Here is a 15,632-nt window from a genome sequence, read left to right as displayed (position 1 = left end):
ACCCCCAATCACCATTAAATCAGGTTTATGAGCTTGGGAGATTGGCAGCTCTAAGTACCCAGGTGGATAATTAGGGTAGCAAAGAGTTGAAAAAAGGAGCCAGTGGTCAGTGCTGGCGGCCCTATAAAAGTCCCATGTGTCCTCCTTCCTTGCTAACAGGGGTGATGAAAGGGACATATTCAGAGGGTCAGTCTCAAGGAAAGGGAGAGTTGGGACTTTATGCCAGTCCAAGGGGAGGGGGCATGAATTACATTCCCTGGCTGCCCTGGCTCAGAGGCCAAGTTGGATATGCTTGAGGATGCTCTCTTTCCTGAAGGATGTTTTTATGTTTCTGCAGATGCTCCAGACCCCAGTCCCCTAAGGACTTCTAGGGGATCCTGGGAGTTTCCAGGGCAGAAGGGTTTTAGGTGGGAGAAGCCCTCAGGCCAGCCAGAGTCCTGTCTCTGGCTCCCTTAATCTCCTGTCTCCCCAAGGGCTCCTGAGATAAAAGACTCCAGACATCGAGTCTTGTCTCCAGGGCCTGTTTAGTCCAGAAAGGCCATAGGGGACTCAAGAAGAGCTGCCTTGTGCTTGAGGAGAGGAGAGGAGAGGAGAGGAGAGGAGAGGAGAGGAGAGGAAGGAATGCTTTCCCCCAAACATGCATCGATGTCAGCCTTTAGGTTGGGGTCCATGTGGCTGTTTCTTTCCCTTCTTACCCACCCCATCCCAAGCCTCCCTGAGGTAGACAAAGCCTGCTCTGGCCCGAGGACATCTCTGGGGACAGTCGCTGCCTGCAGGAATTGTTTAAGTGTATTTGGGATAGAGGACTTCTCCCTAGCATCCAGGTCACAGCTCTTTGAAGATGCTCCAACTACTACCCCCATTCTGTTCCCTCCCTCTTTCCATCAGTCCCATCAGTGAAACTGCAGCTGTGGCCAATGGGTCTTTCCCTTCTACATGTGACTTTTTCTAGGTCAGAATCAACTCAATAATAATAATAGTAAGAACATTTATTGGGTGTTTACTCTGTGCGGGACCACCCTGACTTCTACATTTATTATCTCATTTAATTCATATACTAGTAATGTCACCACGATGGAGCTTCTAGTTTACAAATAAGGAAAGTGAGGAGCAGAGTGGTTAAACTCTGCCAAGGCTGCATCAATCCCATTCTTTCTGATGTCACTGTGCTCTGCTGCTCCTTGGCTTCCACGCCTCTAGATTAGGAGACTGGAACTCAATCAGAAATTCTCAGTCTAACTGTGACATTTCACAGTGTCCCCTTTTGTGGAGTCTGGACTTTGGCCCCAGCACGCTGAGGAGGGAAGATGGGGGCTGCGGCAGGTGAGGTTTGTCATGAGACGATGGGTGATGATGGTGTTGGTCCTGTGCATGGTGCAGCGGAAGGGGATCTCACTGTGCCCTGGAGGAAGTGTCACAGAACTGGTCCCTGGAGGTGGTGTTAGTGGGGATGGTGGTGCTGAGAAGCCAGACGAGGGAGTAGACGCCCTCCAGACTCCTGCCAGAGGGAATGAATGAGGTAGTGGGCTGACCTGTGAGACTGGGTTCACTGGGGCAGTGCAGACACTGGAGAGCATCCTCCAGACACATCCAGGCCAGAGCGTGGTCTCAATGACCATGTTGGACTCCCTGGAACCAGGACCAGAGCTCTGGGGCAGAGAGTAGGGTAGTTCATTGGAAGGCACCTGCTTCTGGAGAACACCAGGTCCAAGGTTGCCCTTTGAATGTGAGATAAGACAGACTCGGTCAACACCCAGAGAGCTCGGTGATATTTTATTGAAGCTATTTCAGGGAACAGGCAGGTACAGGGAGCCAGTAGTAGAGAAAGGTTTGAAAGGATTAGCATGGGAGTGACTGTTCTCAGAAGCAGTGGATGCTCCTGTCTTCATGCCAGCAGCATGCAGCCCGTCTCTCCTTGCCTTGTGAGTGTATTTTGGTCTTGAACACATGGCAGGTGTTTTGAGGGTTTACAAGTCTTCTAGCTAAATAGGAAACCACCTGCGATGGCCGCCTCAATATTTCTGTGCCTCCCCTGCTCCCCTATTCCACCGACACCCTATTTCTGCTTCCTTTAAGGGGCTGAGCAAGGCATCCTCAGGGAACACCTAAGGAAGAGCTGCCTCGCTTCTGAGTCTGCTGTCTTGGGCCTTCCCTGTAGGGCAGGGTGTTTGATGGACTGACTGCTTTCAAGAGTTTCAGTGGCTAAAGCTGGGGATGGGCAACGCCACAGCTAGACATTTCAGAGACAGGAATATAGAAGAATGGCCAGGAGAGAGAAAGAGCAGGGACTGTATTGCCAAACAGAAAAGAGGGGAAGTGAAAGGAAGAAAAGAGAAATGAGAGATGAGGAGCGGGGCGGGGGAGAGAGGAGACACACTGGGTGGCAGAGGATGAGTAGAAAAGGTCTGAGGGGGGAAAGAGAAGGTGGAAAGAGAAGGGTAACAAAGGGAAGAAAACTTTCCAGAAAAGAGGTGATGTGGCAGCACAGAGGAGGAGAAGTCCTGTGCCTGCAGGTCATTGCAGGAGGGCTCTCCTTGGGCAGTTCTAGGACAGGCTGATTGGGTTCTTTCCCATGTGTGTCTGTCATAGGCACCTGGTGCTGAGCTGCCTCCCACACCTTCACGTGAGCCTGCCTCCTCGCTCTCAGCATCAGGACATTTCTGTTCAGGCCCATAATTCTAATGTTGGCTTAAATGAAGCAGATTTGGGAAGAATGTGGCCCTTTATTATCAAATGCAGCCCTGGCCATGGAGAACGTTTGGATTCTTGATACAAGTATTTCATTCTCCTATGAATAATCAAGAGTTGGCAATGTTTTAACGGGTGTTGATTTCTCTCTCAAATATTCTGCTGGTGGTGGTTGTCAGGGGAAGTGGTTGGCGTCCTGGGTGAGGACAAGAAGGAAGGAGGCGAGGAGGCCATATGTGGGCAAGGCTGGCATTACTTCCTGGTCTCAGCGGCCTGCAGGAGAAGTGTCTGTCTGTGTGAGAAAGCTCATGTGAGAACTCTGGCCTAGACTGCACTCAACTTTCTTGGCGCACCAAGGTCAATTCTAAGCTTCCCATGAAGGACTGTGGTTACAGTGGACCTGGCTCAGACAGGAGGAGGGAGACCCAATTGCACCCCTGCTCTGGAAGCTACTGAAGGGCAAAGTCCCACCCAGCCCAGGTCTTGGCTCAGAGCAGTTGAATCAGCGTTAGCTAGAATGGATGCCCCTAGCCCCTGGAAGGCCCTGGGATGGGGAGTGAATGGGGTCCCTCTGTGGGGGCCTGTCTGGAAGCAGAGGGATGGACAAGGTGACCCTGGAATGCACAGGCCACTTTCCCACTCCCTGTGTGAACTGCTGCCAGGATTGACTTTGTGCAGGGGGTGTCAGCAAAGCGGTAGGCCTTGGGACTGGGAACTGGGGGTCTGGTGGGGTGGGGTGGGGTGGGGGAGGCAGCAGAGGCAGGTGGGGCTCTTTAGCTCCTATAACTCTTCTTGGTGGACGACGTCTTGGAGATGATGCGCATGCTGGAGGTGCTGCCACCCATGTTGCGGCCACTGGTGGAACTGAAGCCCCCGCTGCCACCGCCATAGCAGAGGCCGCTGCTGTAGCCGCTCCCGCCCACACAGAGGCCGCTGCCCCCGCTGTAGCCTGTGCCTCCAGAGGAGGAGACCACGGCTGTAGAGAGAAGGCATGGGTCACACTGGCAGTCTCCTCCCGTTTCCCAAGACCCACCCTCCCCGGGTCTGGTGCCCATGGCACTTCCTCAGGGCACAGGAATCTCCTCAGTCCCCCAGGAGCAGAGTCTAAGGGTGGGCATGAGCTCCCCGTCCCCATCGCATGCTGCTCAACATGAGCATCTGCACAGGACATCACACTTTTCAAAGGCCTTCACAGCTGCGACCACACTGTCCCAATAGGCCTGAGAGGACACTATTACTTTAAGCACCCCTATTTTACAAAGGAGAAACTAGAGGCACAAAGAGATCGAGTGGCAAGCCCAAGGTCACCCCTGCCAGAAACCAAGGCCTTAGGCTCCTAGGCTGTGTTCACTCCTCATCTACACCAGGGGCTCTCATTGAGTGAAGGCCCCTCAGTGTGAGGGGGTCATAGACTCCCAAGCTGGAAGAGGCCGGAGGCCATTCAGATGACCCTCCCCAGGAGTTGAGTCCCTTCTACAGCATCCTGAGTCTACCTCTGCTCAGATGCTTTCAGCAACAGGGAGCTCACTATCTCTAGATGCAGGTCCCACAGCCTGTCAAACATGTGACATCCCTCTCAGTGTATGTTTCTTTAGGGGAATTATTCTAGTTCCTTCTATTAAGCTCTCCCCCATCCTGGTTCTCCAGCCTCTCTAATTCGGTCTGACCGACATGGGGCCCAAGGGATTCAACTTCCTGGACACAGGACTCCATGAATGCCACCTGCTGGGACATTATGCGAGATGATTCCTCCCCATCTCCCTGCCATTGCCTGAGGCCAAGCCAGGCCAGTCGCTGCTCTGCTTGTTCCATTAATTTGCTCGACTTTTTACATTTAACCTATCTGAGAACCTCTTGTCAGTTGTGTGAGTTTGAATCCCTGCCAGAACTAGCTGAAAAATCAGGGACCCATTGCTCTGCTAGTAGACCTGTCCTGTAACTGGGGTCCCCTGGGGCCTGGGTGGAGTCATTCCTGTGGACATATGACCCCACTGGAATGGGCCCTAGGGATGAGAAGTCATCACAAGTCTCTCTTGACCCACTGGGAGGAAGGGCCGAAGAATAAAGGGGTCTCCACAGAGCCCCTAAGAGGGTCTTAATGACGTCCCTAACCCACGCTGTTCATTTTCTAGTCATCAAGTCCTTGTTAGTGATGCTCTTAGCTCCCACTTTGTCTCCCACTTTCCTATCATCTCAAGGCATTTACTCACAGATGTTCACGGGTCCGACACCTTCTCCAGTGAGTCTGTTGCAGGCGGGAGAGAAAGAGAGACATTTGCTGAGACTTTAAAGAGCCCTGGGTTCTTTTTGTTTAGAGTCATGAGCACAGAGCACTTACTGGGTGCCAGGCACTGTGCTTACAAGCTTTCCATTCATCTCATTAGCCTAAGGAAGTTAATGCGAATCTGTCAGGGGGCATCTAGGAGATAAACCCAGTCAAAATATGTAGAGGAATGGGGAGAGGGACCCGTGCTCACTAGATAGAGAGGGGCAGTTAGATTTGGGCAACACAGAGCCCCTGAGGCTTGTCCCAGGTGTGGCCTCATTTGTCTTAGGGTCTGGGCAGACATGGCCTTGCTTATGGTCTTCCAGGTAGTCATGGGCTACTTTTCCCTGACACCTTGCCCCTTGGTCTCCTGCCCTGGGTCCAATAAGAGCTGTGGGAGGGGCTGTGATCTCAGGAGGCCTCCAGGGAGCACCTGTGTTTTAACCCTGTTTCTACCCTTGGAATTTCTCCCTGGGGCTTGACACTGTGGGGCTCTTGGCCTCTGTGGCAATACTCTAGTGCTCTGGTGGAGTCTGTTTGAGCTATGGTGGGAGGAAAAGGTAGCCCACCTGCACTCCTCGCCCTCCAGCAGCTTCCTGTAGGTGGCGATCTCAATGTCCAGGGCCAGCTTGACATTCATCAGCTCCTGGTACTCGCGCAGCTGCTTGGCCATGTCCTGCTTGGCCTTCTGCAGGGCCTCCTCCAGCTCGGCCAGCTTGTGCTTGGCATCCTTGAGGGCCAGCTCCCCACGCTGCTCAGCATCAGCGATGGCGGCCTGGAGCGCGGCACACTACCAGGAGGACACAGGAGTTGGTGAAATCCACAGAGAATGCAGAAAGATGTGGGCTTCAGGTTAAAAAGATGGAGGACATTTTTTTAAATGGACTTCATGCAAAGGAGGCTGGAGCTTCATCATATTTAAAAATAAGGTTAATCTCTGTCCCCCTTGGATAATTTGGGACTTAGCCAGGATAGAGACAATGATTTGGGAGGTCGTTTTCCACACTGAATGTCTCTGGATAGTGGGTAAGTAAAGCTGTTCAAAGTTTTGTCTTGGATGCCTCCAGAGGACAGAGCCCTTCCTGGAAGAATTGATGTTGGAGAGAATTCAGGAAGAAGGTTATAACACCCCTAGAGAGTCAGGAGACCACCTTCCTGGGTGGTCATCTGACGAGGCTTCACTCTGCATGGGCTGAGTTAAGACAAGGCCCAGGTCTGCCTGGGTGCAGGGACTTAGATAGGATGACCTCTGGGAGGTCCGTCCTACCTGCTTCTTCAGGTTATCAATCTCAGAGCGCAGCCTGTGCATCAGCCGGTTCAGCTCAGAGATCTCCATCTTGGTGGTGCGGAGGTCATCCCCGTGCCGGCCAGCAGACCGCTGCAGCTCCTCATACTGGGGAGAAGGAGAGGCAGAAGGCAGGCAGATTCAGGCCAGAGACAAGGAAGCGGTGGTTTCCCAGGGCCCAGAAGGCTTTCCATATGCCACTTGGAGGCCCCTCCCTCTCCCACCCCATTCTCCATCAAATCCATCCCCATCTTCCCTGGCTCTGCTCTCACTCTGTGTCTACAGCTCCGCACCACAGTTGGACCTTTCTTCTTGGATCCCATCTTTTGTCCCTCTCCCTTGATACCAGGAAGCTCATTCTCAACCTGTAACTCTCTGCTTTTAAAGCTCCTTTGTGTTTGTTTTTCTTGCACCACATCTCATATCCCCAGTGATTCCCCAGCTCAGTGTTTGCTCTAACCTGGAAAATCTCATTGTGTGGCCCAAATCCAACCTTTGTCCCCGCCGCCTCTCCTCAGCTCCAAACAGTTCCACCTTTCTCCTGTGGTTCCAGGAGGCTCAGCCTGCCTTTCGTTCCCACCCTCCCTCTCTCATTCCTCCTGACACTGGTAGTTGGTACTGTCCAGCTGTCCCTTGCCTGTCTTCTACAGGGTGTTGAAGGTGTGTCCATACTCCTTGGGGCAGAAGGACTAACTACCTCCTGCCTTCATATGGCTATTCCCCCAGTGTAGCCCAAGAATAGTACAGAGGGTAAGCCCCAAGCTGAACTCAGATCTCTTCAACCCCATCAGATTGGGGCATATGAGAGGACAAGGCTCTTATCTAAATTGCCTTTGGAATCCCAGTTCTCCACAATTATTTCATGGACTTGATGTTGACACCTCACCTTGGTCTGATACCAGGACTCAGCCTCGGCCCTGCTGCGGTTGGCAATGTCCTCATATTGGGCCTTGACCTCGGCGATGATGCTGTCCAGGTCCAGATTGCGGTTGTTGTCCATGGACAGGATCACGGAGGTCTCAGAGATCTGGTCCTGAAGCTGAGCCAGCTCCTGTGATGGGGTCCAAGTGGGAGAACTGAAGCAGGGTGCAGGTGTGTGTGTGCATGTACTTGTGAAAGCATGTGTGTGTGTGTGTGTGTGTGTTGTATGCATGTGTGTTGGGGCACTGTGATCAGGCCCCTGGAACAGATCTCGGTATCAAGGGCAACACATGCACTGTTAGGGTGTAGCACCCTGCTAAGGTCTAAAAGGGCTGGGAAGGATATTAGGGAGGTCACTGGGTTTACTCCCATGCTTTATCATCCACTCATCACAGATAACTTTAGCTGCTCTGTCACTCCTATTGCTGAGGGAATGCACCTTGTTGTAACCTGCCAGTGCCATGATGTCTCATGTTCTGAGGAAAAGAGCCTTTCACACTAAATAAAGAAATCATCTTGTGAAATAAAACTGAGTCAGAAGGAGCCAGAAAGCTTTGCTACATCTCAGTTTTGTTTCCCAGCTTCGCTCCTCCCAGCTCCTTGGGGGCGGGTATTGGACACAGCAGAAAGGGCACCAGACTGAAAAATTCAAGTCTTGGATCTTCAAAGCAGGTTAGATAGCATCTCTGTCCCAGGGAGGAGCATTAAATAGTTCATTTCGATGTAGGATGATTTTTGAAACAATAAACACACAATTAATTTGTTAATGATCACTCCTCAGATTCCTCTAGAGCAGTGGTTCTCAACCTTGGTTGCACATTAGAATCACCTGGGAATCTTTTTAAAATCCTGATTTCTGGGCTTCATCCTCTGGAAATTCTGTTTCTTTGTTATGGGGTGGGGCCACAACATTAGTAACAAAGAAACAGAATTTCCGGAGGATGAGGCCCAGAAATCAGGATTTTAAAAAGATTCCCAGGTGATTCTAATGTGCAGCCAAGGTTGAGAACCACTGCTCTAGAGCATTAGTTTAAAAAAATATGATTCTCAGACCAGCAGCATCACTGTCACCTGGGAAGACTGGGCCCCACCCTAGATTCGCTGAATCAGAATTGATGTTTTATTAAGACCTCTAGAAGGCATTGTGAAATTTGAGAATAACTGGTCCAAAACATAAATCTTAAAAAATAACCCATCCTTTCTTTATCAACAATTGGTACATACATTTCCTGCTTCAAGAAATTATTGCTTTGTTGCTGTGTCCTGCAATTTGTCTTTCCCAAATGTTTTTTTCCTGGTAGCTGATGTAGCTCGAGGGGTCTCTACCCGTGGGCTTGCTGGGCTGTGGGCTGGTTCAGAATTAGAAGCCAACAGCACACTGGTCATTAGCATTGAGGTGAATAAGCAGAGAAAATGGTGCCTTTTGCCCCATGTGGTTTGTTGGATGGACATGAACCCATCCAAAGACACAGAGCTAATGATCCTGTCCTTAGAACAACATGACCAACTTCTGTTGGGCACAAACATATGTAACCCCCTGGACATATCGCCTGTCCTTACCAGGCCTACCTGGAGGCACACAGTATCTGCTACACTCTCTCCCTGACATCACTGATCCCATCTCTACACTCTCCCTGTCACTCCCTCTACTCCACCCAACTTGGCCTCTTTGTATTTCTGGGTCCTCAGTTCCTCCAGATTTCTCTTCAGATATCACCCACCATCTGCCTTGCCACTGCTCCTTATTGTCATGTTTTTATCATCCCTACTGTGCCTGAAATGGTATTGTGTCTGTGCTGCCTGTCTCCCCCACTGCAATAAAGCTCCAAGAACTCAGTGGCTTGACTGTGTTTGCTCAGCGCTTTGCCTGCAGCCCCCAAGAACAATGTCTGACTCTTAACAAAATGTGTCTTCAGGAGAAACAGGCAATGTGTTGTGTGCTTCCAGAAGTATCTAAAGGCTCACTAACTGTCACTTGATTTGCATAATTGCATCATCCTGCAGCCAAGAATAACAGGTAAATTTAAGCTGAAATGGGTGAGCCAGTTGCTCAGATAGTTCTATGGAAATCATGCATAATTCAATGATGGGAAGTTGTTTTGTCTGACTGACAGAACATGCTTGGCACAGGTGGTCAAGGTTAAATTTCTCACCTCACCTGACTCACAACTACCAGATGGAAACTCATTTTCTCTCTAGGTAGGGCAAGTAGCATCTGCTCCATGAATTCCAACCCAGGGATGGGTTGGGGAGCAGAGAAGAGATCAGAGCAGCAGCTTGTAGTCTCTGTGCCCTGCTGAGGGCCCCAGACTCCAGCCCCTCTGAAGGGGCGCAGTGGGCCCTGCTTACCGCTTCGTAGAAAGCTTTCAGGAAGTTGATCTCGTCCATTAAGGCATCCACCTTGGCCTCCAGCTCTACCTTGTTCATGTAGGCGGCATCCACGTCCTGGGCACAGAACAGGCCATCACTCTGAGTCTTACCCAGTCGAGGTTAACCAGCTCCTCTGTCGGGCGGGAGAACTTCAGCTCCCAGGAATGAAAGCAGTGCTTTATTCCAGGCTATGGAGTGGGACTGGCATGGGAGGGGGTCCATTCCCTGAGGACCAGGGCTCTCAGGGAATGCCCACTAGGTCGTCAGCTATGCCACCTCCATGTGGTGAGGACAACCCCATCCTGAGCCCCTGAGCTCTCCCAGCCTCTCCCTGAGGCTCTTGGTGACTTCTCCCCCTCCTCATACTCTCCGCCCCTTCCTCCCCTCCATATACCACTGCTCCATTCTCCCTCCTTCAGCTCAGCTCCTGGCTGATTCTCCCCTCTCTCTGTCACTCTCCCCAGCCCCACTAAGCAGGAAGGTCCACAACTCTATGAAACTGATCCCTGTCTTGTGCCTGTCCCCCGAGCCTGCCTTGACATCCTGGAGACTCAGCTCAGCATAAGGCTCATTTGCTTCACCTCTCACTGCACTGGACTCCACATGGGGAGGGGGCTGGTGTCGGGACTTATGACTTGGACTTTGAAGCCCTGGATCTGAATATCTGGATAACCTGGGGCAATGTGCTTAACCTCCCTGATCCTGAGTTTTCTCACTTCTAAAGTAAAACCTGTTCCCAAGATTGGTTGCACAAATTAAATAGCCTTGTATGCAAGGCCACTAGCTTAAGTTGCAGCTGTCACTCCTGGAAGGGGCTGCCTGAGGTTTAGAAGGGAGCACCCCTGTCCCCTCACCTTCTTGAGCACCACAAACTCATTCTCCGCCACTGTGCGCTTGTTGATTTCATCTTCGTACCTGTGGGAAGGGTCAGACGTGGACTGATGTTAGGCACAGGGGCTCTGGGAGTGAGGTTAACCGGAGGGCTGTAGGTGGGTAGGAGATGGCGGGTCTGCAGAGCAGACTTAGAAAATGTGCTGCTATAGCAGAGCTCTCCTGCCACACATGTGCCCCCCAAATCCCATATCAACCAACACCCACCTACCCCTTCTACACAACGCCCAAACCCCAAATAACAACAACAACAACAAAACCCAGCCCTCATTCTTCCTGAGCTTTTCACACAGCTTTGCTCCTTAGAGAGCTTAGGCCCCACGAATGGGGCATGCATGTTTCCTTTTATACCCTGCGGTCTTGTCCCAGCCCAAACAGAGGCCATGAGGGGAGGAACAGAGCGAACAGCAGGAGGCGTGCAGTCCTAGGCCTCAGCGGCTTCTGCACCCAATGATGCCCTCCTGCCTCTCTGTTCCGTTCTCAGCCACATTGACCCTGGCCTAGGAAGCTGAATCTTCAGGCTAAAGGAGCGACCCACCCCCCTCTCCAGTTTCCTCTCTTCCCCTAGGCAGCGTCCTCCTTGCTCACTGATCTCTGGGGTGACCCATTTTCTACCCAACCTGTCTAAGTAGTGGGGAGTCCCACCTGCTCAGCGGCTCTGAAGGCTGTGGTTGGGCTTTGTCTCCTTGACCTTCCAGCCCAGTAACCCCAGGCAGGTCACTCAACCTCTATAGAGGCCCCTCCCATCTATGAAATGGCATGTCGTTATTTTTTTTTTAAACCACAAAGCACAGTCCCACACGATGTATATAACCAGATCTACCCTGCTTTTTTATTGCCTCTGCAGTCCAGTAGGACCTGAGACAAGCCTTTTCCTGCCCGTTGATTTATTTTTCCTTATTATTTCCTTGCATGGCCTTTTCACTAAATATGGACATCCGTTCTTCACCTAATTCCATACTGTCCTTGGTCTCCTGTGCTTCCCAGCTCACAGGCCCTCTGCCAGAGGGGGAGCACCAGGTGGTCCTGCACAGGCCTCTTACTCACTTGCCACAGGAACATCACCGGCTATTAACTAGGAGCACATGCTCCAATACTCCCCCAATTGCTCCTCTGTGCCTCTTTCCTTCTCAACATTAAGCTTTCATCTCTTCCTCCAGGAAGCCCTCTTGGATTGAAAACCTGTTACTCCACATTTGCACACATATTATAAATTATCCATTGTATTTGCTTTTCTTGTCACTACACACGTATACCTAAACATCAATACAATAAAATAACTGACACTTATTAACAATTTACTATGTGCCAAGCAGTGGGCACCCTACCAAGTAGTTTACATGCAAGTTTTGATTTAATATGCTTATACTATTAATATGCCCTTTAACAGGCAAAGGGGCTGGAGCTTACAGAAGTTAGTTTTCTTTAGGTCTTTTAGCAAGTAAGTGGTTGAGCCAGGATCCTAATGCCACTAACTAGATTCTATACTGCTGTCCAATAGAACATTCTGTGATCATAGAAATACTCGGTATCCACATCCATTAGCCATGTGTGAATTGAGCACCAGAAATGTGGCTAGTGAGATTGAGGAGCTGAATTTTAAATTTTATTCCATTTTAATGAATTTAAATTTAAATAGGCAGATGTGGCAAGTGGCTACCATTTTAGTGCAACTCTAAAGCCTTAACTCTTACTATGTTATACACACAGTAACTAAAAAATGACTTATTTTGTTTGGACCAAGACAATTAGAAATAAATTAGAACAATAAAAAGAAGAAATTACTTATGTCTATAGGAACAAGATACTATATGTTTAATGGTGTGTGTGTGTGTGTGTGTGTGTGTGTGTGTGTGGTTCCAGGGCAAAGGCAGCATGTATGGGTCTTTCCCTGCCCCTTGGCCAGCATTGGGGAAAATGCATGGACATTATGTAAATTAGCAATGGGACTGAGTGAAACAAATGTAAGGGTGAGATTATATAGGCTTAATTCTTAACTCACAAGTTGCCACTCATGTCCAACATGAATGAGTCAGTCACTCTCTCAGAGCCTTATTTTCCTCAACTGCAGAATCTTTCAGTTGTGTATATCATGCTCTCTGTGCCCATGTTAGTTATCATCCTGTATAACCCCAGCCCTCCCCCAAAGCCCTAGGGTCCAAGTTCATTGTCCGAGTAACCTCGGTGCCCAAAGTGTGTCCCATTTCCCCACTGAACTGGGCACTTCTGGAGGAGCTGACTGAGTGTCCACTCACTTGTTCTTGAAGTCCTCCACCACATCCTGCATGTTCTTCAGCTCCGTCTCCAGCCTTGCCCGCTCCCCGCCCAGGCTGTCCAGCTGCCGCCTCAGGTTGTTGATGTAGGCTTCGAACATGGGCTCAATGTTGGCCCTGGTGGTTTTATGCTCCTGCAGGAGGCTCCATTTGGTCTCTAGGACCTTGTTCTGCTGCTCCAGGAATCGCACCTGCCCCAGTCAGAGGTGAGAGACCATGAGGGCTTCCTTACAGCAGCCTCCCAGAGAGCGCTGGGATCCAGGACACTCCAGCAGTGCAAGGGGGGGGGGGGGGGCGGCGCTGCAAGACCTCAGAGTCCAGGTAGCAGGCTCCTTCTCATCATTCTCAGCCCGGAAGGTAGAGAGGCAAGCAAAGGTCGGTGCGATGGGGGAGAGGCGGTGGTTTGATTTGGAGGTGGGAGAAGCAAGGAGGGCCAGAGGGACTGGAAACTGTCTGACCACACCAAACCATGCTGATGTGTCTTAGGTGAGGAAAAGAACACTCCCCCATCACATTACTGGGTGAAATTTTGATTCCCATTAAGTGGACAGGAAGTTCTTAGCAGAACATTCAACCTGTCTATTTTCTTGCCAACATGATTTCTCAAGATCTAGACTCTGAACTCAGTTGCCCACACCCTCCAGGAATGCTGGAATGGGTCACTCTGGAGTCGTATTGAAGGAATTTGGACACAATTCCAGCCGTGTCTCTCTAGCTGTGTGGCCTTGGTAAGCCCTTCCTCCTTCTGCTCTCTCAGGTCCTCTGTGCTCTTGTGCTACAAATTCGGTTTCCTTGAATTGCACTCATCTGCCCCTCAGCCTGGAAAAACATGCAAAAACTTTCTCCCTAAGCAAAGTCCTTTCACTGGGAGCAGCTGGAATGACACACAACCTCAGAGAATGAAGGAACAGAGCCTCCAAGACTGTGGAGATGGCAATTTGCCTGCTGAGGGTCTTTGACAAGTGCACCCACCCCACCAGCTTTCTCTTCCATTGCAGAGGAATGAGGGCAGTCCTGGCTCTAAGTCCCTCCCTCGTTACCACCCTTTGGTTCCTATGTGCCTTCCTGATGAATCTAAAATAGCATTATTTCCCCTCAGAGCCAGGCTCCTGGAAATCTCACAGCTGTTGATGCAAACACCAGGCCAATTTTAAACACATGGGCGATAAAATTGAAGAACCACTGCCTCAGTGGTTAGGTTTTACACATTTAAAGATCTGGGTCCATATGATGAGGCATTTACAGACTGTTAGACCTGCAAAGGCACCTCAGAGTCCATCTATCCAACCCAACTGAGGCCCAAGAACTTAGGGATTCTCCTAGCAGTAGAGCCAAAAATGAGACCTGGGCTGGTTGCCTCTTCAGCACTTTCTTCTATATCCCAGGTGTGGAGTCTAAAAGATCCACATTCTTGAATTGGTTCTTCCCAGGCAAAAACAACCAGCTCAGGTGTGAAGCAGGGGTGATGAGGCAAAATAGAATCCAAAATAGAATTATATCTTTCCCCAAACTGGAAAAATCCCTAGGATTCCAGGCCACATAGCAAGGGGGGACCCAGGGCTGAAGTCACAGCTTTCCTCTCTCTAAAAGAAAAGAGTGAAACACTTTGAGCAGCCCCTGGCCAACCACCCAGCTTCTCAGACATGCCCAAATCACCAGGGAGGTTGCCACAAGAGGGCTTGCCCCTATTACACTCGGCAGGAAAAAGTGACCTCAGCCCACTTCTGTTGACCGACCTTGTAATCTTTCTTTCCTTTATCTCCTTCCCTCCAAACGGATGCCCTTTCACTATCTAATTGTAAGCCCAGTACACGATCACAATCCATCAAAAGAGCAATGTCTTTGCAGTGGGTCAGAAAGCTCAGGAGCCTGGAGGTAGACATTTTTCTGCTCCCACCTCAACAAAGTGGGAAACCACCCCTCCTCCACCCTGTCAGCAGTCTTCCCACCCCAGGATCACAGGTCTTGGGCAAGACACAGTTGACCTCAGAAAAGCACAGAGAGCAGAGATCCCCCAGCGTTTCTAGTGGAGATCCCACTTGCCTCTCACCTTGTCGATGAAAGAGGCGAACTTGTTGTTGAGGGTCTTGATCTGCTCCCGCTCCTCCTTCCGCACCCGCTGAAGGGAGGGGTCGATCTCCAGATGCAGTGGCGTCAGGAGGCTCTGGTTGACAGTGACCTCCTGGATGCCCCCTGATCCAGGCATCATCCCTCCTCCATACCCGCTGCAGGCTCCTACTCTGTACCCTATGCCGCCAAGACCCATCCCATAGCCAGCGCCACCGAAGCTGCCCCGGCTGGAGCGGTAGCCCCCACTGACGGAGATTCTCTTGCTGCCCCCAAGACCATGGAGACTCCTGCTTCCAAAGCCACCCCCAAAGCCACCTCCAAATCTCTTCCCGCCTTGGGTCATGGAGACAGAGCTGAAGCTGGTCCGGGAGCCCGGGAGGAAGTTCGCTGAGGAAGTACTGAAGTTCCGAGTGCCCCCTGACTTGATGGTGATAGAGGATCGTTGGGCCATGGTGGGAGTTGTTGGCAGAGGGTCAGAGGAGCAAAAATGTCACAGGGATGAGGAGGCTTCAGAGTCTAACTGTCCCAAAGTCTCCTTGGCTTTTATCCCCTTAAGAACTGGGCTTGGCCGGAGAAGATCACAGACCACTGTGTTGAGTTCATCTCAATGGCATGTCTGGCCACGGCCCATCTTCCTGCCCCGCTAATAATCATGGGAACTCCCTACCTAGGGCAGGACTGGGCCTGGGCATTCGAGCCCTGGGCAGGCCTGGGTCCTGAGGCCCCCACTTGCCCAGGTTCTCTGCCACATGCTGTTGACACTCCCACTGCGTCTCATCGGCTCCTCTCTTCTTGATTTCCAGGTCTTGGACTTTGAACCCAAGCACTTCTTATCACTTATAAAGAAACCCTATTTGTTGAGGACTCA

General features: G+C 50.8%; 1 protein-coding gene across 1 annotated transcript; it reads right to left on the bottom strand.

Annotated features, from left to right (window-relative positions):
• Positions 1-3,461: 3,461 nt before the first annotated feature.
• Positions 3,462-15,215, bottom strand: LOC308512675 (keratin, type II cytoskeletal 75-like; the record flags this gene model as incomplete). The annotated part of the gene is made up of 9 exons (XM_081082273.1): positions 3,462-3,664; positions 4,899-4,933; positions 5,524-5,744; positions 6,222-6,347; positions 7,126-7,290; positions 9,510-9,605; positions 10,385-10,445; positions 12,677-12,885; positions 14,745-15,215. The coding sequence occupies 9 exons, from the start codon at positions 15,213-15,215 to the stop codon at positions 3,462-3,464; spliced, it is 1,587 nt and encodes a 528-aa protein (XP_080938399.1).
• Between the last annotated feature and the right edge of the window lie 417 nt (positions 15,216-15,632).

Source organism: Myotis nattereri (genome assembly GCF_964212035.1).
Source record: "Myotis nattereri genome assembly, chromosome: 2".
Taxonomy (NCBI): Eukaryota; Metazoa; Chordata; class Mammalia; order Chiroptera; family Vespertilionidae; genus Myotis; species Myotis nattereri.
The sequence above is the reverse complement of the archived record's forward strand: the minus strand, read 5'-3'. Positions and strand labels throughout refer to the sequence as shown.